Raw genomic sequence first — 24,078 nt, 5'->3', positions numbered from 1 at the left:
TATCTGTCTCTGTATCTAATATTGAGAATATATGTGCCCTTAGTGTCTTAACAATTATGTTAACTGTACAGCATTGAGGTCTTTTTAAAGAAAGGGATTAAGGAATAAAAACAGAGTATTGATTTGGCTGCAATCTGCAACCTCACCACTAGATGCCACTATGTCATGCACACTGGTCCTTTAAGCGACTGTCTGACTGTATCTATATTTTGCTCCAGTTTTTGAGGCATTAACAAATAATGTGTACATTTTCTGTTTTATCCCGTTAATTATTACTTTCCCAAATGATTATGTATAATACAATTTCATATTAAAGGTTACAATGAGAAAACAGTACACTAAACGAAGCCAGACAACCGACCAATCAGGTGAGAGCTCTCCGTGTGACAGTTGGTCCCGAGCATGCGCAGTTCGCTTCTCTCTTTGGCAGCCACAACAACATACTGAAAGGATCCAGTCAGTCTCGCCCCTCCGCTCCCAGCAGCATCATCATCGTCCCCGCCGGGTCCGGTGGCAGTGAGGATGGTTCAGCGGAAAAGCAGCCGGGGACGCGAATGACAGTGATAAGATAATGGCCCTCGATTTACGCAAGTTCCAGAATGTGCGTCTACTGACCAAGTGAAACGACCGTGTAAGTAAAACGGTGGAGATTTGCTGTTGTCCTGCTGTAGCGTGAGGTAGTTGAGGCTAACACAACGCGCTAACCTGAGAGAGACGGTTTGCTAGCTTCGGTAACGGCAGGAAGGTAGGCTGCTTTGGGTGTTAACGTTTTCCCACGGCGCCGTCACAGCCGCTGGAAAACGTTACCACCCAAGGCAGAGCGTTTTATCGGCAGCATTTCGGACAGCGTACACCTAACGCTCGCTTTCCCGTTGTTATGGTTATTCACACAGGCTGTCAGTGTGTTGAACAAAGGAGCTTTAACCGAGGGGCCGCATGGACAGAAACATGCAGAGAGAAGTCGGCTTCTGTTTGTTTTGTGCTCCATTTCATGCTGACACACTTCTTCAGGGATAACCACACGAGGTCTGACCTGAATATGTGGCTGATTGACGGTGACCTAGCTAATTTTGGTAAACGCCGGAGTGCTATTGAAGTAACTTACACTGTATCTCACTATGCAGCCCTTTCCTGACTTTAGCTCCCCCATAGAAGTTTGATGTCTCTTTTGACAACCTGGTTTTGTGAGTTTATACAGGAGCATGATCCACCCACACTTTGACAGAGGTGTCTCACTTGTGTATCAGATGACAGCAAGTTTTGATAGCTGTAAAGGCACCACAGTAGGTGTTTGTTGTAAGGGGTGTAAAAGTGATAGTCATACAGTAATAAGTAGAAAGGTGCTGGCAGGCAGGACTTTATGTACTTAAGTTAGGTCTAGTCAGTCATAGCTGTAGCTTATCACAGCCAGACTGTTAAAACTTACCAAAGAGCTGAGATTCAAATCATGATAATATTAATATCTTGTTATGACAGCCAGCACCCCTGGTAGCACTGCAATTAATGGTTGTTGTCATTAGATCTGAAAGGATCACTCAATTCGTTGATTGGCAGAAAATTAATTGGCAACTGCTTTTTTGTAATGACTCAATCACTAAGTCATTTATCAAGCTGCCAAACACTCAGTTTTCATCTTCTGAAAAGTGCGGATTCACTTTTTTTTCTGTTTTATATCACTATAATGAATATCGGAACATCTTTGAGTTTTGGGCTGCTGGCATTTTTCGCCATTTTTTTGACATTTTATTGATCAAACCATTAAGCATTTATGAGAGAAAATAACTTATGTTTTCTTACAGTGAAAATAATGGATATTAGCAACACTAATCTGACTAAATCTATTTTCCTGATTAATCAATTAATAGTTTAGTCTGCAAATGTCAAAAGTCCAAAACCTAATGGTGGTCAGTTTAAAATGATTTTTAATAAAATAGCAAATCTTCACCCTAAAAATAGTTTTTAGTTGGAAATTTTTTTAACACTTGCAGATTGATTTAGTGACTAACCAGCTCTAACCCCTTGTATATATCTATAAAAAAGTACCAAGATAATCAAACCCAAAATGTCTTCATAAATTACAACATTGATTGTAGATCATTGTGATGTTTAATTTTGTCTACATGTGTGTATTGCTGGTTGGGTTTTTGAGAAACCAAGAGTGTCATGACTCGAGTTCTTGTCAGCAGGGATCATCAGACAAAGATTTCCAGACAACATTCATGGGTTTGGGATTCTTGAGGTCATGAGTCATTAAGTCTCAATTATCACATTACCTAAAATGGGGAATACCGTATGGACTGGAGGCCTGTTCTGTGTAGACTGGTGGTATATGTGTAACTTAAAATTCTTCACTTCCAAACATAAGTTATAAACATACATTAGTTCCTGGCTGGATTTACAGCTAACAGGACGAGTGTCCTGTCAACAAGGAGTGATACACTTCCTCAGCCTCGCTCCACCTGACCACAGAATGACGTGTAGGCTCAAAGAGCTTTCGTAATAGTACATAATTGAACTGTCACTGCCAAGTGCAAACCTTGCGTTCCCTGGAATTCCAGAGTTCCTCCATGTGCGGACCTCCTTTCCTTATTTAGTATAAGAGACAGAAAGAGACTGGCGGAGATGCACAGGGGAGTGAAGTGAACTGGAAGTAAACCAGTGTGCACAAAACAGAGAGCCAAGCAGACAGACTGACCTATTAACTATAGTAACCCCCCTTACCACCAATACCACCACTTCAGACACACACACACACACACACACACACACAAGGTCCGGTTTGCTGCATGCATCACAGAAGCAGAACTTGAAAGATGTTGGCTATTATTCGCCAGTGGTTGCAGCTTCTGCGCGGCCCGTATGCCGCCGTCTGTCAGTGCGTGTTTTCCCTGTCTGTGCCCCTGTCTGTCACTGCATAGAAATGGGAGGCAGAGGAGGGGAGGCAGCCAGCCACGTTATTCAAATGTTCCAGAGCCCGGCCAGCCAGCGGCCAACTGTAGCCAGGCTAAAAGAGGCTCTTTGTGAGGGCCAGACAGATGGCCATAGAATGAAGACTGTAATGATACCCTCAACGGCCCAATACACACACACAGACACATGCACTCACATACAGACTCCACTCATTACAGGATGTAATGGTGTGTGTGTTTGTTTGTTAAAGACAGCGCAAATTGTGTGTGTTTGTGTGTGAGAAAGAAAAGGGAGAGGTAGGAAAGATGAGGAAGGAAATGAAGCAGAACACACTGATAAAGATAGTGATTATGTACAATATGTGACAAAGAAAGAGTGTGTGTTTGTTTCAGCACACTGTTATTATGCCTGTATTGCATGTTGAATTATTTTTTTGAGATAATAAAAATTCTTGTCATGCCAGAGAAGTAAATTTTGAATTGGTAGGAAGGCAATAAAAAGATAACTTGTGAAGGTTTATAAACTGTTTCTGGGAGAGTAAACTCAGCTGTAGCAGCCATAGCTGTGATTCTTGTGATTCTTTGGTGTAATGCCTGAGAGGCAAAGTAAAACAGGTTTCGGCCCAGCGTGCTAGTGCTGCACAGTTTCACACACACTTAGACTTTAATATCGTCAGTAGTAGACAGGCATGTAAACAGTGTAATGTATGCAAATTCTTCACAAATGCAAGCTAACCAGAGTCACAGTGACCAGCTGTGATATTATTGACTGTGCCTTTCATCAACTGTCTAACAAATCAATGGCTTGGATATCATTAACCTTCCCCTCTCGCCTGCCCTCTTTATAATTATCACCATGCCTTTAGAGCTTCTTTCTCCTGTCCCTCTGTTTTTCCCTCTATTTCTGGTAAGATAACATCCTCGTTGCAGCACATCAGCTGATCGATGGATGGACTTGATTGATTGAGCTGCTTTTACTGGCTCTCTCCTCCTACCTGTCTCCCTTCTTCTTCACTTTCCCACTTTGTGTCATTCTCTCCTTTTTCCTACATTCACCAGGCTTTTTTTTCCCCCACTCATTCTAATTCTTTCCTCTCCTCATGTCCCTCTTTCCACCACCCTTTTCCTTTAATCAATCTTCCCCTCTCCCTCTTTTACTTACAGGGCAGGACAACACTGAACCATGTTGCTCTAAGTTGTGACCTGTGGTGAGCGGGGAGAAGGAAGAGGAGGAGGAGGAGGAGGAGGAGGAGGGAGGTGCAGGCAGGAAGGCAGGCAGACGGGCATCTGCCACAGCTCCCTTTAGGCAGCCCTTTGCAAGCTTGAAGCCATGGGCAACACAGCCACAAAGTTCCGAAAGGCGCTGGTGAGTGGCGACGAGGCCCTGGCCTGGCAGCTGTATGAAGGCAACCCTCAGTTCAGGGACGGCCTGGACCCGAATGCATCATACGGAGAGCAGTACCAGCACAACACGGCCCTGCACTATGTCTGCCGCCACGCCATGACACGTCTGCTCAGGTAAAAAAAACAATGTGTTTTTTTTAACTGGATTGGGTTGAGATTGTCAGATTGATTGAATCTGACTATCACCTTTGAGGCTGTGGCTTGTAATGTCGTTAAGCAGTTATCCAATACAGTTATGCAAGTGAGTCATATTAAGCTGAATAACAATTAGCAGGATGTCAGCTTTAATAGATTTCTGAGAGTTTCCATTTTCATAATTGTGTTTTTAAGGCAAGAAAGAGGACATTTTGTACCGAGGAGGCCAGTCGCATATACTGTCAAATTATGTTAATGATGTTACAAGGTGAAAAGTCTCAAAAGTCACATTGACATATGCCAGACACAGTGAAAGTGCATTAGCCATGAGGAACACTGGCAATCAGATGCAATTAGAGCAACACAGACACTGATTAACAAAACGGCAAACTACAGCCTCAAAAAGGAGCAATTACTAGAATGAGCAAATGCGAGAGTCTCGCCAAGAAGCAAACATGAAAGAGGCACTCCACTAATTTTACACATGAAGTTCAATGTGCTCCTTATTAGGAGGACTACTCTGTATAACTGTCTCCTGTGGTTCTGGAGGAAGTTTTCTAAAGTGTGAGAAAATAACTCAAATAGTATCATCAGGGTTATTGCAAATTGTGCTTTGGAGTTAGAATTTAAATCAAAAAGCATGTGTCACAAACTTGGGAACAAGAGTTTTAAAGACTTGGCTATTTAGCAGGCAAAAAAACTCAGGATGTCTCTGCTTATGCTGCATAGATTTGTAAATCTAAATTGCTTCATTGCCACTTTAAAGGCCCAGACACACCAAATCGTCATCAAAGAAGTAGTGGCAATGAAGGCCGACTGTTACTGAGCTCAATGGCTACAAAAATAATCATTTTACGTAATATAAGAAGCTTCTTTAGATTTCACGATCTCTTGACTTCAGTTGTTTGCTTGCCTAACTTTTCTTCTTGTGAACTGAGCTAAACTGCAAATCATAGTGAAATCTCTCACCAACTGGTTTCGCCAGTTGAACATGCCGAATCGGCCAACAAAGCTGTGGTACACCCCTGAAAAACTTGGGCGACAGGTACTCACAGATGGCCCGACATTGACCAACGGCCACCTGACAGCTTGGTGTGTTAGAGCCCTTATTGTAAGAATCTAAGGGCGCATTCACACCAGGGTAGTCCGGGGGATTCGGTTAGATTGGGCGGGGAATGCCGAAAAATTTCGCACTTTCATTGGGTTGGTTCACTTTCACACTGCACTTTTTAAAGCAGACCAAACTGCCTGAACAACATCAAGCAGTTACAACAGCTGCTCATTTGGGGGCGGTATTGCCCAAAACGACCACTGACCAGGAAGAAAAAAAGCATGAGGAAGACGAAAACCCGTCGATTGGCCAGGACCGAAAACGATAAACCATCCCCCTCAGTCATGGACCTTAATATATTTCTGTCGCAGTTTTTTTTTTTTTTTTTTTTTTTTTTAACCTTGATGCGATACTGATCCGCCGACTGATTAAATCCGTGTGCTGCAGTCCTCACGCTAAACAATTTAAAAACTGCTTCTTTCAGTTCATGCTCATGGCTGTTTTTTTTCTACTCAAAATGCACTGTGTCTACGTCACTTCCTCTCTTTGGTTCACTTCCTCTCTTTGGCTTGCTGTATAGTCCGTTTGCATTTCCCACTGTGAGCGAACCATACCAGGGTTCACTCGCAAGTGAACCAACCAAGCGAACCAGGGTAGCTCGTTTGGTCCGCACCAGAGTTCGAATGAGTGTTCTCACCTCTTCATACGAACTGAACTATCCGTGGAAGCAGACTGGGGTTCGTGTAAAGTGGACCAAATAGCACCAGTGTGAATGCGTCCTAAATCAGAAAGCATGTGTTACAAATTTGGGACCAAGAGTTTGAAGGATCTGGCCAATCAGGAGCCAAAAACACCACTGAGTTGCATTGCAGCTCTTCTCCTTGCTAGGGACTAAAAGTCAATGTCTCTGCTTCAGCTGTGTAGATTTGCAATTCCAAATCGCTGCAGTGCCACTTCAGGAGCGTTAAGAAATTTGAATGTACTGCATGGCTGTTGTGCTGTAAGGAGTTTCATTGCATGTATATTTGCTTGAAGCAGGTGTACACACACACACACACACACCAGCACACCCTCCGTTGGATACGATCGACTCGTCTGTCATAAGAGAAACAATAAAGTGGAGTCACTGAGTCTAACACAACCTAAAAGAAAGGGGTCAAACTAAAAAAACACACAAAGAGCAAGACACCAGTTTGTCTTTTTAACCCCCTGCAGGGATAATCAGGCTGCTGGCCATGACCAAGACAGCTGATTCAGTGACTCAATAGGCGTCCTCACCTCCTCCTCCTCCTTCTCGCACTCTTCCTCTCTCTTGCCCTTTCTTTCCGTGATTACAAGGGGGGTCAGGGGAAGCTGTTTGAAAAGGCCAGTCAATTATCTGTGCATCTGCATGTGTGCACACTTGCATGTGTGTGTTTTTAAGGGAGGGGGACTGTGACTCCACAACTGCTTAATGTGTCCGAGTCTGTGAATATAACACAGTGAATCAATTGGTGTGCTATTTGTGTCCCTTCCTACTAACCTATAATGGGCCAGAGAGGCGTGCTGAACGCCACGCTCTGCTCCTGATAAGTATCAGAGGAAATGCTTCTTTGTTCCAAACAGCTCGATTGGACAGTGGCAAGCGGATAGACGACAGAGAAATCTCAGACAAAATAAAGACTCACAGAGGACAGGCGTCGGCTGGTAGATGCAGAGTCTGTTTTTCAGATGATTTTTAACATATGTCTGCTTCACGTACGTTCACTCTCTTCTAGTTGTCTCCATGGGTCGGATTGGATAGTAATCGCATGAGATGTTCAAACTCGGAAATCACAAGTAGATCTGGGAAAATGGGCGTAGTTCAGGAAGTGTAACCCTTCCTCCATAACAACTGAGAACACAGTCTCAGAAATTTGTAAATAACAACAGTGATTTGGTCATTCATTGTTAACAGTTGACTTCCTGTTGTGTGAAGAAGGCCAAGACACAAAGCCAATGTCTTTGTCAACATGCAGCAACTTCCTTTTTTAATGTCATGTGTGTCCTCATGCTATAGGGCAGGTTTGGTTCCTTCTTGATCATACACTACAAACAGATTGAGAATTTCAGTGTAACGATTTAACTCTCCCCTGAGGTTTCCTGCCCTCGTCAAATTACTGCACGGTCTGAAAAGCTTTGGTGCTTTACAATTGCAGCAAAACATGTGATGTCCCCTAGCTTGTTGTTTCTAGTAGACAGATATTAGGGCCATCCATCCTGAGCACAGGGCTTTGTGCGTGTATGTGTGTGTAGAGGTGGGGGGTGATGGGTTGTAGTTGAGAGGGGAATAATTAGTGATTATTGCTGTGTGGGTGAATTGGCAGTGCACTGTCATTAGGGGGAGGCTTCGGGGGCTCGTGGCTGACAGGATAAGAAGGTCAAAAGTGGAAGAGCAGGACAGCAGAGGAAGAATAGGCTGAAAGGCTTTACAATAAGGAAACATTCAAACACAAATTCAATAGTGGCTACTGCACAGGGAGCAGAGTGGGAGAGGTTTTACAGCATTTTTGTATGTATTCAACCAGTGGAAATCCTATTACATCCTATTATTGTCTTTTCTGGTTTAACTTGCATTAGCGAGAGAGTCGTTTCGACTATTATGTTGTAGATAAAAAAGAAGACAATTTAACATGCAGCTGCATAAGGATAATGTAGAAAACGATGTCAGATAAAAGAAAGACAATGGAAAGAGACATTGTAGAGGAGGAGGGGAAAAGCAAAGGTTGGATAGAAAAGGAGAGATGGAAGTAGAAGTGTAGAAATAAACTTGAAGGAGGAAAAAAACAGAATATAGGTGGAGCCAAATAAAAGAATGGAAAGCTAATCAGTAAATGGAGGTTTTGACAGACAAAGAGCAGAGAAAAAGTATTTTCTAAACAGAACTGCAACCACAGCCTGGCGCTCAGTACGACTGGCACATCCATCACGGTGTGAGTTGGTGTGTGTGTGTGTGTGTGTGTGTGTGTGTGTGTGTGTGTGCGCACCCGCCAGCCAGCATGTCCATTATCTCAGAGATGTTAAACAGAAATAGTCAATATTCTGCCATCTTTCTCCTCCTCCCTCTCTCTCTTCTGCTCTTCTTACCCCCCAACACTCATCTCACAATCCATCTCGCTACCATACCTCATGTCATCTCCATGCAATCCTTCCTCCACATCTAGCTCCCTCATAAGTAAGCTTCACTTGTCTCATCCACCTTCCCTTTCACCCTCTGATTTAAGCCTTCTTTCAGTTCCTGTCAGTAGGGCTGTAGTCAATCAAAAAAAATCTGGGTTGACTGAAATTCTACCTACTCTTCAACTAATCCATTGGTCAGTGGAGGGTAAAAAATCTGCATATTATCTCTAAACTAACTAAACTGGCCACAGTGAACCGAGTGCATTTTTTCCTGGGGCAAGCGTATTTTTTTATGCTTTGAAATGGAAACGCTACATATACACTGTGCTAAACAATGCCTGCAGCGTGACGAGGCACTGTGCTGCACAATTGCTGTTTTTTTTTTTCTTGTCAGCGAGAGTTGAAAAATTTTCAAGCTAGGGCAAAATGCTGCGCTTGTCACTGTCAGGTTTTACCCAGCTGTCCAATCATAGTGAAAGTGGAATGGGACAAATACCACAAAGACTGTCACATCGTGCATGTGCAAGTGCTGAACAACACCTGCTGGCTAGGCAGACTGGCGGGTCTTTCCTCTCTTGCTACGTACTTCAGCCTTCCCTTCATCCAGAGCAAGGGCCAGATCGAGTACTTTACCTCGTGCTGACGTTTTTACTTCCGCAGATATTCCGTGTCTAGGCTGAAAGTGTTCTAGGGCTCCCGGCTTGGCATTTTCAGCAGGGAAAATACACTTTGATGGGCACACAGCCTTATGAAAGTAACACCAGTGTTTGTCCTACCAACAACAATAGTTTGAACAAGAGCATAATGACCAACCAACTGACCAGAGGTTGAACAAGCCCTAGCCATAGGTTTTTCTTCACCTTACGTCTGAACTCCTCTGTTTTGTCCTTATTCCGTCTCCTGTTTCATTGAATCCCTTCTCTCTTGCCGGCGTCTTGTAGGTCCTTCCTGTTCAGTAAAGAGGGAAACCCCAACAAGCGTAATGTGCACAATGAAACGTGCCTCCATGTGCTGTGCCAAGGCCCGCAGATCCTGCTGCTGCCAGAGGGAGCACTGTCGCCACGACTGGCCCGACCCCAGAGGGATGAGCAGCGTCGTGCCGACTGCCTGCAGGTACAAACACGCAAACACACTGACATACTTACATGTTGGTGTGAAAAGAAAAGTGTATTGACAAGCTCTGTATATGAATAATGTAAATAATGTTGTGTGTGTGTTTGTGGGTTCCCCCAGATGATCCTGAGCTGGACGGGGGCCAGGCTGGAGGGAGGCCAGTACGAGAAGGTCAATGTCAATGCCACCGACAATCACCACAGCACCTGTCTGCACTATGCTGCTGCTGCAGGCATGAAGAGCTGTGTGGAGGTGAGAGAAAGTGTGCGGACCACTCGGGAACTCACATTAAGGGGAGCTTTGTTTTCTGCATGGCGGATCCGTCTGCACTCTGTGTGATTTGATTTTACAGCCAGTAAAATCTGTAGACAGTATTATGCCAGTCCTTGCATCAGGAGCATCTGCTTTATGTTCCATTACTGTCAGATCCAAGTACTGCTCCCTCCCTTGTTTTCTCAGGATTTTACAGCATTTGAGTTAGAAAGAAAATCCACTTCCTGAATTGAAAGAAAATTGAGCTCAACTGTGATATAGGCTGCCTTGGGAAATGTAACCCAGATATTATCCTTTAAGATACAAAGTTTGAACACATTTCTCTTCATTCCCTCTCCTCTTTCATAAACTGTCTGCCCACACCTCAATCTTTCGCCATTTTACTATACTTCCTTTTGACTCTTGTTCTGTTTACTCCCTCTCGTCTCCTTGTGGTTTCTCTCCCTCATCTTTTACATGTTACTGTCTACTTCCCTTTCTCCTATTTATTTTTTGTTTTCTGCCGTCACATTTTTCCTCCTGTTGTCTCTTTGTCTGCTCCACTCTCGCTTCCTTTGTTCTCTTTTGTTGCAAGTTCCTTCAATTTCTTGTCCCTCTCCATTATCCATTTTTTTCCCTTTTTTTCTCCCATTCTTTCTGTCTACTCCGTAGCTGCTAATCCAGAGCGAGGCGGACCTTTTTGTGGAGGACGAAGACAAGTTGACACCATGTGACCACGCCGAGCGGCATCACCACACCGAGCTGGCCCTCAGCCTGGAGTCACAGATGGTTTTCTCCTCCTCTTCAGCTCAGCAGTCAAACACAGACACACATGGTGAAACCAACCTGCTGCAATACAAGGAGGTGAGACCTCAGTTACGAGATCTGGGGGGTTTCCTGCTGGCTGGACTGAAAATAAATAGGTTATTTTTATGCCTTTTAAGGCTGTGGATCTTAGTCAGTCAGTTTTCATTTTTAAACATTCACTCACGGGAAATGTCCTTACAGTATCTGGCCTGGGAAACGTGAGTCCTCTGTTTCCTGTTTATATCATTTTTATAATTAGCAGTTTGACGTGGAATGATTCTTATGATTATTTAGATGTTTATCAGAGCCTGTTTGCACCTGGTATCAACATGCATGTTAGTGTTCTGCGCACAAGTAGACAGTCGAGACGCATCGCTGTTCACACCTGTGTCCATTACGTGTCTCCAGGTGACCACTCGTTATTGCCTACATCACTTCCGCTAGAAGATTGAAGGGCCCTGTGCATAGTTATTATATCCACACCCATCCTCGCTAGCTGCTAGCTAGTCACATTAGCAGTTGTGTTGGTACAGCTGGAGATATCGCTGTCAGCACAATTCAACATGTCTCATTCCACAGAGCAAAATAATGGACGGTCACGCAACACTGTCCAACTCATTGTAAAATTGGCAAGTTATAGCTGTCACCAAAACAACCATCACGTCCTGCATTGATGATGTAGTCCTTGTCGAGATGCATAAGCGTTTACACCACAAAGATATGTGATCTAATGCGTCCCAGATCCCCTCGGCAAATGGTTTGAGTGATCGGATCCCAATGCGTCTTGGTGGTTATTTACACTTGTATTAAGCGCTGCCCACATGTGATCTGATCACCCAAGAACCATATAAGGCATAAACAGTGCCTTTCTGATTTGTTGGTAATATGATGTCTATTCGTCACACAGACCTTTACATCTTCTACTCTCTTTACATCAAGGACCACAGTTCACACAATCAAGCCATTCTCGACATGTTGTGGTTGTGTTAGCAGTACTTTTCACAGAGTTTTTTTTTTTTGGGTCAGCGAATACAGCACAGGCAGAACTCTTCTCTTTTCCCTTCAATAGCAGTTTGTGGAGTTTTGAGTCGCAGGATAGATAAGTGATCAGTTGAAACAATCCGAGCTGATCACATCAGATCGATGTATGAAGGGAGCAGCTTTTTGTGTTTGTTTTAGACCCAGCACACTGATCAAAACATGGCGGCAGATGTTTGAATCGTGGCAGACACCACAAATAAATGAATGTGTGGGAAACCCTGTTTGGTGTTAATGTTTAATGTCAGGTGCTTCAACTTTGTGTAGAAAAAGCCAAATTAATTCAATTTGAATTGTAAACTTTTACAGTCATGGAAGTTACCCTATAGTCATGAAAAAATCTTTTTCATCAGCTTGTGTTTACAGAGGAAAATGTGACTCATGTGACACACCTCTTCTCTCATAGGTCACAACGTACACTGGTTTTTAGCATAGTTACACAAGTGTGCCCATGCACACACCTCTCCCCATGTTTCCCAGGATCCTAGTTAAACACGGGGCACCAGCACAGTCTTCCAGCAGTGGCTGCTGCCAACTGATAGCAGTTTGATCTTCCCTCCTGCAGCCAAATCTATGCTAATACTTAATCTCTCATTCCCACCGTCACCAGCCCCCAACCCCTGCTGCCCCACATCCCTGTCCTTTCCATTTTTCTCACATTATCTGTTTCACTTCCTCAAATGTATCTCAATCTCGTACTTTTCATGTTTGTGTTAAAAAACTGTCTTCTCCTTTCTCTTTGTGTCTTGACGTTTCTTTCCCTCATCTTCTTGTTCTCCCCGTCGCTTCCTCTCCTTCTCCTCCATGTCTTGTTCCTGTTCATTTATTTCTCTCTGTATTTCCTAACATTTCAGCCTTATGAGGGACTGAAGCTTCAGGACCTGCGCAGGTTGAAGGACATGCTGATCGTAGAGACGGCAGACATGCTGCAAGCCCCCCTCTTCACCGCTGAGGCCCTGCTCCGAGCACATGGTGTGTGGAAGTTGACATTCATGTGACGTTCAGAAACCCTCACAGCACTGTCGGTGTGATTGCAATGTTCAGAGAAAATTACAGGCTTACTTCCTGCCTTTAAATGTGTATGTGTAACCACTCTCTCTCAGACTGGGACAGGGAAAAACTTCTGGAAGCCTGGATGTCAGACGCTGAGGGCTGTTGCCAGCGCTCAGGTGTGACCATGCCCACCCCACCACCCAGCGGGTACAATGCCTGGGACACCCTACCCTCACCTCGCACCCCCAGGACCCCGCGCTCCCCCCTCACACTCACCCTCACCTCCCCGACCGACAGTTGCCTCACACCTGGAGAGGAGGGCCTGGCTTCGGTGAGATACCCAGTGATGACTTAAGCTTTTATCTTGCATCACTGTTTAAATTACAGAGCAACAAATGTGTGGTTTAGTGAATGGGATTATTTAATTGATAAATGAGAGATTAATGGGTAGGTTGTGGTGACAGGATTATTGGAAATCATTAGATAAATGAGAGCCATGCCTTGACAGGTTACCTAAATGATTGGGCTGCAGTTTGTAAAGATATTGCAAACTCATCTTATCAGTTGAACTGTCTCATTTGCTTGATTACAGTAGGTTAATGTCTAATCTTACCAGAACAGAAGAGGTCATAGACCATCTCTCTAGCAATGATTATTACTCCTACCCTTTGGTATTGCACATATGCATCAGCCTCTTGTCCACTGTTGCTGTTTAGGCAGGAGTAATTACAGGTCTAGTACTTATCTGGCTGAGGTTTAACTTGCAGGTTATCACAGTGTTTAGACCTGCAGTTGTTAGACTCCTCAACGGTGAAGAAGGGTGTATTTTAGGTGATGCATGGGATTTAATATTGTCTGAAAAGCATGATGAAGCTGTGTGGGCTTTTGGGAAAAAACAATATTTGATGGCCGTAATATGACAACATGATGGCAGCAATAAAATCTAATGCAATCTCAACAAATTATTGCAGGTTGTTATATTGCTTTGCGTCACGTTGTATACACGTTGCTGCTATTTTGTCCTTTCCCTGTGTGTGTGATGATAAAGACACAACAGTGAAAAATATTTAATGTCATGTTAAAGGAATATACTGTAATGTGTTATGTGTCGTGTTTATCTTCTGCCCCCCTGCAGTGTGGAATCTGTCTCTGCTCTATCTCAGTGTTTGAGGATCCAGTGGACATGTCCTGTGGACACGAGTTTTGCAGAGCATGCTGGGAAGGGTAATGACCTGTGTTTGTGTGAATATATAGAAAGATATATCCACCTTATTCCTAGCCCCCATGATACCCTGCATGAATTATGGGTGCAGCTTCCGACGTTGAACCCAAACCGTGGTTCCCAATGATAAGTTTGTTTACGGTACTCTATTCTTCTTTCCAACAGCAATTGGGAAATAAAACGTGGAACACACGACCTGTTATAGCTCAAACGGGATTATGTGATCATGTGATCATACCTCTGCCATCTCTGACAGCCATCTGAAAGCATTGTTTTTTTTTCCTTTTCAACCGAGCACGCTAGCAATTAGCTTGCCTTTTGGACTGTTAAAATATTATTAACTTTAACATGGCCCGAGCTAGCTTAAGATAACATCTGCTCCTTCTAAAGATGATTTATGATGACTTATTAAGAGACACTAACACATTCTGCAAACTTTTAACATAATTCAGTATTAACTGTAGCTCCATGTGAAGTGAATAAATATGATGTTAATAACCTTTGGTTCCATTTTTTACATGATATAAAGGAAGTACGGTAAATCAGTAACACATTCTCAGCCCTAATGACTAAATACATATTTCAAGGTATGTTGCACGAGTTTATTTTATAACGAGCAATTTTCTAATGTAGGTTGAGAATGACGTCAGACAGGGAAAGACAGGGATATCATGTACTGACGTTGAGCGACGGCCCTGTCAGTCTAGGCGTCATTCTCTTCTGCAAATTTTGATTTAATACTTTTTCACTATGTCTCGGGAAACTCTTGTGGTTTTATTTCTCATATTAATGGGACGTTTGGCAACAGGAACAATCCCTTTTTGTTCTGGTTACATGTTCAACACACAGTTGCTGAAGACAAAAATGTAGCTTAGACTGGTTGTCAATTTTCTTTTGTCTGTGTCTCTCAGGTTCCTCAATGTAAAAATTCAGGAGGGTGATGCACACAATATCTTCTGCCCGGCCTATGAGTGCTACCAGTTGGTGCCGGTGCATGTGATAGAGAGTGTTGTTTCCAGAGAGATGGACCAGCGATATCTACAGTTTGACATAAAGGTAAATAGACCCACTCGTGTTCTCAGTAAGGATTACCACAGCTGAAGGAAACTTAATTTAATTTGTGTGACTGTTTTCTCGCTGCATATTTGTATGAAACTTTCTTTGTTTCTGCTTTTTTCTTCCTGTTTTTTTGTTGTTGTTTTTTGGGATTTCCTAAACACTTCTGCTCTGTACATTCCCTCCTGTCTTGTGTTCTCTTCTTCCTCTTCTACCTCTGTATCCTCTATCACTTATCTGTGTCTTCTCCTCCTCTCTCCCATCTCTCTCCCTCCCTGTCACAGGCATTTGTGGAGAACAATCCTGCCATCAGATGGTGTCCTGCAGCACGTTGTGAGCGCGCGGTTCGGCTCACCCGACCAGGCCCCGGGGACAGTGACCCGCACAGTTTCCCCCTGCTTCCCTCCCCAGCTGTCGATTGTGGCAAGGGTCACCTCTTCTGCTGGTACATTTTATGATTTATTGGCTGTATACACACACTTGCACACTCAACTCAGCTGGGAGATGAGGCCACTGTGTTGTTGCGCTACAAACTTACACAAGGCAACTATTTTATTTTTGTTTTTGTTGTCAGACCAACAAAATAATCTTATCAGAACCTTTTTTGTGCCTTTTTCTTTCTCCTTTTTCTGTGTCTCTTTCAATAAATGAGTGACAGTTCGACATGCTGCTTTAGACTCAGCTCATTGTATTGTACTGTACCTAATTCTCTGTTTATTGCCCTCCCTGTCTGCAGGGAGTGCCTTGGCGAGGCCCATGAGCCATGTGACTGTCAGATGTGGAGGAACTGGCTCCAGAAAGTCACAGAGATGAAGCCTGAGGAGTGTAAGTCTGTTTGCCGTGTTGTTTGTGTTTTGCTTCACATTACTGGGTATCATTTTAGCTCCACCTCAGTAATCTGGCACCACAACAAGGCAGTTAACAGCAGCTGTCAGGACGGCCTACCAGGATGTGTCTAGTGTACTTTTATAATGTGGTGGCAGGTGTTCAGGTCATTGATATTTGTGTGTGTATCTGTAGGGCAGGTGTTGGACAGTTGATGTGTTGCTAATGTGTGTGTGTGTCTGTGTGTGTGCTTCCCAAAGTGGCAGGTGTGAGTGAGGCCTATGAGGATGCTGCTAACTGCCTGTGGCTGTTGACCAATTCAAAACCATGTGCCAACTGCAAGTCGCCCATTCAGAAGAATGAGGGCTGCAACCATATGCAGTGTGCCAAGGTATACACATTAATCTTTCTGTCAGCTGGGTGTGTCATCATTTGTATAAACACTGTTCTGGTCACACACTATTAATAATTCTGTACTTTTATTTCATCATTTATTGAATTTTGGTTAGAATTATGAAATTAACTCTGCTCTCTCTTGTCGCAGTGTAAGTATGACTTCTGTTGGATCTGTCTGGAGGAGTGGAAGAAGCACAGCTCATCAACAGGAGGCTATTATCGCTGCACCCGCTATGAGGTCATCCAACAGCTAGAGGAGCAGTCCAAGGAGATGACTGTGGAGGTTCTAATACAAGCTCTCACTGATATTAACAGAATATGTTCACACAGACAGACATATAGCTGCTCACATTTCCACTCCAAAGATCTACCTCCATCCAGATGGTACACTGTTAAAGTGCCCTACAGCATCTCATTCACTCACACACACACACCAAGCCATTTGAGTGACATCGAGTTGCTTTTTGTTACAGGCAGAAAAGAAGCACAAAAGTTTTCAGGAGCTGGATCGTTTCATGCACTATTATACTCGCTTCAAGAATCATGAACACAGTTATAAGGTAATACACTCTTCACACATGCACACACATCCAAAACAATGCAAAGCTGATTTTCCAAAACGCGTCTTGAGACATCTAGCTAAAATGGAAAGAATCTTGGTCTGTCTGTCTTTCCTTCAATTTTCTCAATAACTTCACACTCGGCGGATGTATCTCTGGGATCCAAGGAAGTATGGTGTTGTTGAGTGCGAGCTCTTTGGATCTACGGGACACATTTATTAGTAGTGCTGTACTGCTGCCAGAAGTACACAGTATGTAATGTATTGAGAGGAGACCCCTATTAACTGGGTACAGCTTGCTCTCTGTATATTCAGCAACAGATGAAGAGAGACCAGATATGTTCCACTGTAGCAAACTCAAACATTTCAACAATTAGCAATATAACTTTTAGAAGAAACACTTTTGTTCCTGGATGTAGCCTGGTCTCAAATAACTAGCTGATAGCAAATGATGCATATACTCTAGCACACTGGTTCTCAAACTACATACGTTCACCACTGATGGTACACAAGCTCCCTCTGGTGGTACATGGAGGAATCTCGAAAATATTTTTAAAAATTAAGTATGTATATAAAAGTAAGTATATATGCTATTAAAACACTGCAACATTTTAAATCTGTAATATATTTTTTTCAATCTCAGCCAGCTACGTAGTCACATTCGTGAAGGTAGCATGGGCATGTGTCCATGATTAGTTACAAGCTAAAGTGTTATTGCAGGATCGTAAACGGCAATAAAGTGAATGGTGCAAACATTCTGCAACTGTTGCTCCAAATTGGAACTTCTATGAATCAAAGTATCCATCAGGCGGAGAATAATTCGACCAGGCCTGTTGAAACTGAAGTGCACAACAGTCAACTGTGTGAAGTGCTAGTGGCTACTTAAGCAATGCCAGTAAAGTCTCCACAGCTCCTGATGAGAGGATGGCCCTTGTGGTGTGTGAGAGTTGTGTGGAAGGGTTTAAGTGCCAGTTCAAGTGCTGCCCTTTGCACAGCGTGGCTGTGGCTGACAACAGTCAACAATAAGTAACCTTACAAGCAATCAGCCTGACTTGACCAGGCACGTTTTGAATGGACGCTGCACTCATACGTCTCAGTGTGATAATCATAAAATGTTGGACATGTGCATTCTCTCCTCTTGTCTGTTAGTTGGAGCAAAAGCTGCTTAAAACAGCTAAAGAGAAGATGGAGCAGCTGAGCAGAGCCTTCATTTGCCGTAAGTCTCTCTTACATGATCCAAAGTGTATAGAGCAGTTTGTTATAGTCATAGTACATTAATCTTTTCTGCATTATAACACTGGCTTGTTTGGTGCAGGTGAAGGCACTCCTCCAGACACACGGTTCATTGAGGACGGTGTGAGTGAGCTGCTGAAGACGCGCCGCGTCCTGAAGTGCTCTTACCCATACGGCTTTTTCCTGCAACAAGGCAGCACCCAGAAAGAGATATTTGAGCTCATGCAGGTAATCTAATACATATTTGTAACATGAACAAGACAAACAGCTTTATAGCCCCTGCAGTGATCCCTAAAGACAGCTGCGTTCGTTAGACCTCACCGGTTGGCTCAACTGGTTCGGACAAACAAAGTGCTGTTAGTGAATTCTGTGGCAATTCGACCCTGATGGTTTTGTACTTCTAAATTACAGATTTGTATTTTGGCCTGATGGTGATGCCAGGCGACAAGTGAAAGGGTCAGCAAAATCGTTTTTGTCCGTTTGGTCCATGAATATTCATATAAATATTCACAGAAATTGGAGCCTGTAGTTGTTGAGATTCTGTGTTTACTGGATAAGATAAATATTCTTTGGAGATTATACACAAAACTCCTCAACATACACACACATTTTTCAGTGTTGGTGCAGGCTATAAACTGTATTTTGGATGTTTTAACAGCCTGGTGCAAACATTACAAATGAAGCGCACTGCTTTTTTTTCTTAATGTTTGTTTCTAATGTAATTTGCATTATAACAAACATTTTTATTTTATTTTTATTTGTTTTTATTTTATTTTATCATTTTAATTTATTTAATTTTTATTTTATATTTTATTTTATTTATTTATTTTTTTATATGAAAGATACGTGCCCCACATTTTCTCATAACTTGGCTTATTTGCAGTAGCTTGACAAAATTTCTTTAAGTCTAACAGAATTTTGAGATTGTAGTGATTGATGTTCAGTATAGTTAATCAGAACAGAGCCCTGCAAAAGCATTAGAACCACCACAGGTCCATTCATATATTTTTCATACACTTACACTGGTTTAAATTGGATGAAATCTCCTGTGAGATAAAGAACACTCAGCTCGTGTTGTCAGTGGTAGAAGTTATTAAGAGTGGTTCATTCTTCTTTAAAATTCGATGGAAGTTTAAGGCATACTTTGCAGGATTTTCCCAAAATATCCTTATATAATCTTACACAAAGTTATCCCGTCTCTCCTCTCTGCTCTGTGGATACAAGCTGCAGGTCTGTGTGTTTGTTTGAATAAAGGTGAGGTTAAGCCACACAACGCACACAGAGCAGAGAAGCCAAGCTGACAGGATGTAGCATGCGCTTCAGCTGAATTCACACAAAATCTGGCAATGCAGCACCTTCCTGCAGGATCGTTTGGAGGTGTGGGAGCATTAATTTGTGCTTTAGAACGTAACCGCTGTGAAACAATTAGAAAATAATTCTTCTTTCTTGAGTCACTTCTTTGTTCTCTCAAGCCCACTTGACCACCGCTGCCCTCTGAAGGGGCCAAACAGTAAGCGACCAGTCCTGCATAGTATGCCTTTAAGATGTTGTCTTTGTTCTCAGACGGACCTGGAGATGGTTGTGGAGGATCTTGCCCAGAAGGTCAACCGGCCGTACCTGAGGACTCCCTGCCACAAGATAATCAGCGCGGCCCGTCTGGTGCAGCAGAAGAGGCAAGAATTCCTGGCATCAGTGGCCCGAGGCGTCGCTCCCAATGATTCTCCCGATCCTCCCCGCAGGAAGTAATGATACACACGCTCACACATACTCCAATAGTACATGCTCCTTCAAGTAAAAGTATAAATATTTGATTACAAACTACTTAAAAACTGAAAATGAAAAAAAAAATGAAGCTGTTATCTGCTTTATGTGTGTCATTGTTTAACTGTGTGAAACATTCTTGTGTTTGTTTCAGTTACCCTAGAAGATCATGGGACTTTGAGTACCTTGGCTTTGCCTCCCCTGAGGTAAACAGTCACATCATACACTGAAAAACCACTTTTTGTTGTTTACTAACTATTTGGTTTATGCCCAGCTGATGCCACTCCCTAAACCTGCGCTAAGTGACCTACTCCAGTATGAGGTCATCTAAATGCATGACTGTGGCTGCAGCTGACTTAGTTTGCTTGTGTGTGTGTTAAGATGGGGAGTCATCACTCTGTACTGGGAGCAGATCAGAGGGAGAGACAGTCACAGGTAATGCATTATAGTTCCTGGCATTTTCTGCACACGCATGAGCTAAACTCTGTTTTTCATGTGCTGAAGATTATGAACCTGCTCGATACAGAGTAGACCTGTAACACATCTTTTAGAGTTGGTTTTGTAATAACCCAACTTGAATCACTCTTTGCAGGATTATGCTGACATCCAGTACCGTCGCAGACACAGACCGCGGCGCAGAGGAGACATGCTGAGTCTGCACAACCTTAGAAGCAGCAGCAACACACCAGAGACCAGCAGGAGGAGTGACAACACAGGTCTGCCAAAGCTTTTACTACAGCCTTATATAAAGCACTTTATTACAGAAACGGTCCCTATACAGTATGGGCAATTTAGGAAATGAACTCAATAGTTGATTTCGGACCAGAGGAACTTTTTCATACTTGTAAGAAACCCCCTTTTTGTTTTGTTCGCACCGCAGGAACAAGGAACAATTGTAGTTCTTAGCTCCCATTTCAGATAAGGTACTCTCCCAGCGCTAGAGGAACCAGGAGTCCTATTGGCAGTGCGAATGCAAACTGAAAAAACAATCCCCTTGAAGCTATATATGTAGTTCTCAGGGGGGCTCCCCAGTGGGTAGTTTGTTTCAGGAAGTCCACAAAACTGTTCAGTCTAAACATGCCTAACGTTGCGCTGTATAGGTGCCATTGTATTTGACATCGAGCACATACAGTGCACCAACTCTGGACCCTAATCCACCTCCATCCTTTACCTCCATTTATAAATTTTGATTTGTCACCACACCAGACATCCAGCAAATGGCATTTTAAGTTATTGCTCCATAAATCTGGTCTGGTCGAAGCACACGGACACATTGATCACTGGGATCAATTTGTAATCAAGCTTCATAATGCAGTCCTTGTTTTAATGTGATATTTTGTGTTCCAGAAGGTCCAGAGAGAAGCGAGGGCCGCAGAAGAGCGCTGGGCTCGCTGGACGAAGATGATCCAAACATCCTTCTGGCCATTCAGCTGTCCCTTCAGGAGTCCCGCAGGGAGAGAAGCCTGGAGGGAGGGATGGAGGGGAGAGTGGAGCTGGAGCGTGGACTGGACAGAGGACAGGAGAGGAGGCCAGGTACCACGGGAGACCTGGGTGATGTTGCTTTGCACTCCCTCAACACAGATGGTCCTCCGGGGGCCAGAGGCCCCTCATTCCCCTCTTCTCTCCTGGATCCTCCTCGCCCCCCAAACAGGACAGACTCCACCTCCCAGCCTCCCACGTCAAACGCCCTCCCCCTGCCTCCCCCGCCTCCCTCCCTCAGTGCAGAGCTGCTGGAGTTGGGAGACAGCCTTATGAAACTGGGGAACATAACTACTCCTTACGACCTGGACACACACACACAGGAGCAGCTCTGCTCTCACCACACATACAACCACAGTACACTCACTGCTCCCTACACCATCGAACCTGCTCATAGCAACTGCAGCCATAGACCAGACCAGAATGCACTGACCACTCCATTTGTGCTTGACCATATCACCATTACAGATCCCAGTTACTGCCACTCCAGTGGTTATTTGGCTGAGGCGGAACACACTGCCTCCTGTGCACTTGAACGCACCCCAAACCCCACCCATCCTAGTTCATGTAACCGGGAACACGCAGCCCTGTATGACAGCACCTCAAAACCAGACAGTTCTTACAACCCCTGCCCAGAACACAGTAGCTCATACACTCAAGAGCGTCCTTCCGGTTACGCTCTTGAACGCCCACCCAAATCCGACCCTCAGCCGCCTGCCCAGTTGTGCCTCCCGTCTCCAGAGCTTGAGCCGGAGCTGCTGCTTTCACCAGTGATCCCCCCAGGGGGCCCTTTCACCCCCAGCGACCCTCAGAGTCTGGAGCCCCTGGACCCCACAGCCAGTGCCCAGCTGCTGGACAACATCATGGCCTGGTTTAACAACAACATCAACCCCCAGAACAACCCGCAGAGCCTGGCCCTCATCCCCTCGCCACCCACCACAGAGTCCGACACCTCCCCTGACACACACACTGAGACTGAGTCAGAGAGCCAGACCTCCAGGGACGTGACCCCCGCCCCTATCTGGCAGCCCCTGGAGGGCGAGCCAGAGGCAGACAGAGGGTCGGTGAGTCCATGTCTAGGTGCTGCGGGCGCGGAGGGCCCGAAGACATCGAGGCCCAGCACTCTGGAGCTGGAAAACAGAGAAGCTGGCGAGGAGGGTGTGGGTGCAGGGTGTGTGGCTGACCTGTCGCTGGACGAAGCGCACACACACCCGTACTCACACTCCCAACGTGGAAACAGTCCTGCACACACTGCCCCGGCCACAGAGAGAGACTTAGACCTCATCCTTCAGTTGGAGGGGGACCAATCACCTGAGGAGTGGGAGGAACAAGTACACCTGGTGTGACGGCGACGGAGCGACATGGAGAGAGAAGGTTGAATGTTAAGTAGAGGAAGAAAGAGAGAGATGAAAGTGAAAGAGGAAAGAAAAGTAAAAACTAGGAGAGAGAAGCACTGGTGGAAAAATCTAAGAGATAATGGTGATGCCTCGATGAGAGATGTAAGTCTTTGAAGTGTTTACTGTATGCTGTATTATACTGTATCTAGAGAGGACATAAAACCCTGCGGACTTTGTCCAGTAAAGATGATGTCATACGCAGTTTGATTTATTTATTTTTTTTTTTTTGTCCGCTCTAAAAGCAGACAAACTATTCTTTTGAAACAAACGAGTATTTAAAGCAGAGTACATAAATGGAAAGCTACTGATATCATAACGCATAAAATGCTGCACACGTTTTTTGTTTTTTTTTTAATTTATTTCCTCTATGTTGTCTCAGTTTGTTCAAGTTTTGGTGCTGATTCATGCTGAAATCCAAACTTGCCTCGTATACTCACACTTTAATTAACACACCGACCCAACCACGAGCCCGTTCAGCGCTCCTGGAGCCAAATATATGACGAATATAACTGTAACCTTGGAGCTTGTTTAGCGTACTGTACAATCAGAGGGCCTAATTCTGATTTTTGGACCTTCATGCACACTGTGCCTGCTTTGATAGAGAGCCAACACACTACTGATGTTTTCTTTTGGTAGGCCGCAAAGGATGACGATACAACTGTGCTCGGTTAATGATGAGCTAGTACAACGTGCTTATCAGATTTTATGATGGTAATAATTCTTTTGTAACACTCCAGAAGAGATATCGTCTCGCCCCTCTGCACAGGGAGGTCACAGGTCAGACAGCTAAGAGTCAGTAGGAATACAGCGGGTGTTTCTCAGAGTCAAGGATCCTTCCTTGGTAGGATGAGTCCTAGGAGGGGGAGGTGGACACTTGGCACTCCATTTCTGCTGTAAATGATTAATTTTTAACTTTTATGTTTTATCTTAATCTCGATATTTTAAAAATCTCATTATCATCTTAATGTCATTGTTCATTTTTTTATACGCTTGTATTATAAAAACTCCTGGAGACATTAAGTAAATGACATATTTATCTAAATCCTGTCGAGCTCCGCTGGCACAGCTTCCAGCAAATCGTGTGCAAAGAATTGTGGGGATTTTATACCCACTGAGGATCCACACATGCATCCTTGGAATTTCTCTGAAAGAAGGACTCAGTCCTGGGTGAAATTCATAAGGATCCTTGACTTTGGAACAGTCTCGGCGGGGTTTGATGACGTAGCATCCTTTAAATTCAGCCTTCCTTGACTTTGAGAAACACCCAGAGTCTTGCTCAAAGGCTTTTCAGCATCATGGCTGCTTGTTGT

General features: G+C 43.9%; 1 protein-coding gene across 2 annotated transcripts; it reads left to right on the top strand.

Moving 5' to 3' along the window:
- The first annotated feature begins 480 nt into the window (after positions 1 to 480).
- LOC117263590 (ankyrin repeat and IBR domain-containing protein 1-like) lies at positions 481 to 22,808 on the top strand. 2 transcript variants are annotated; one of them, XM_033637129.2, is made up of 21 exons: positions 481 to 631; positions 4,074 to 4,427; positions 9,579 to 9,750; positions 9,871 to 10,002; positions 10,675 to 10,866; positions 12,702 to 12,819; positions 12,951 to 13,171; positions 13,976 to 14,064; positions 14,974 to 15,118; positions 15,403 to 15,563; positions 15,855 to 15,943; positions 16,204 to 16,334; positions 16,488 to 16,622; positions 16,813 to 16,899; positions 18,048 to 18,114; positions 18,214 to 18,359; positions 19,695 to 19,873; positions 20,047 to 20,098; positions 20,274 to 20,327; positions 20,485 to 20,608; positions 21,243 to 22,808. In XM_033637129.2, exons 2-21 carry the CDS (start codon positions 4,240 to 4,242, stop codon positions 22,715 to 22,717), a joined length of 3,957 nt encoding a protein of 1,318 aa, XP_033493020.2. In that variant the 5' UTR covers positions 481 to 631; positions 4,074 to 4,239; the 3' UTR covers positions 22,718 to 22,808. The 2 variants fall into 2 exon arrangements, with proteins under 2 accessions (XP_033493020.2, XP_033493019.2); XM_033637128.2 differs by having other exon boundaries at positions 21,240 to 22,808.
- The last annotated feature ends 1,270 nt before the right edge of the window (positions 22,809 to 24,078 follow it).

Source organism: Epinephelus lanceolatus, chromosome 16 (genome assembly GCF_041903045.1).
Source record: "Epinephelus lanceolatus isolate andai-2023 chromosome 16, ASM4190304v1, whole genome shotgun sequence".
NCBI classification, from domain to species: domain Eukaryota; kingdom Metazoa; phylum Chordata; class Actinopteri; order Perciformes; family Serranidae; genus Epinephelus; species Epinephelus lanceolatus.
Note: the sequence above shows the minus strand (reverse complement) of the source record. Positions and strands in the feature narration are given on the sequence as shown.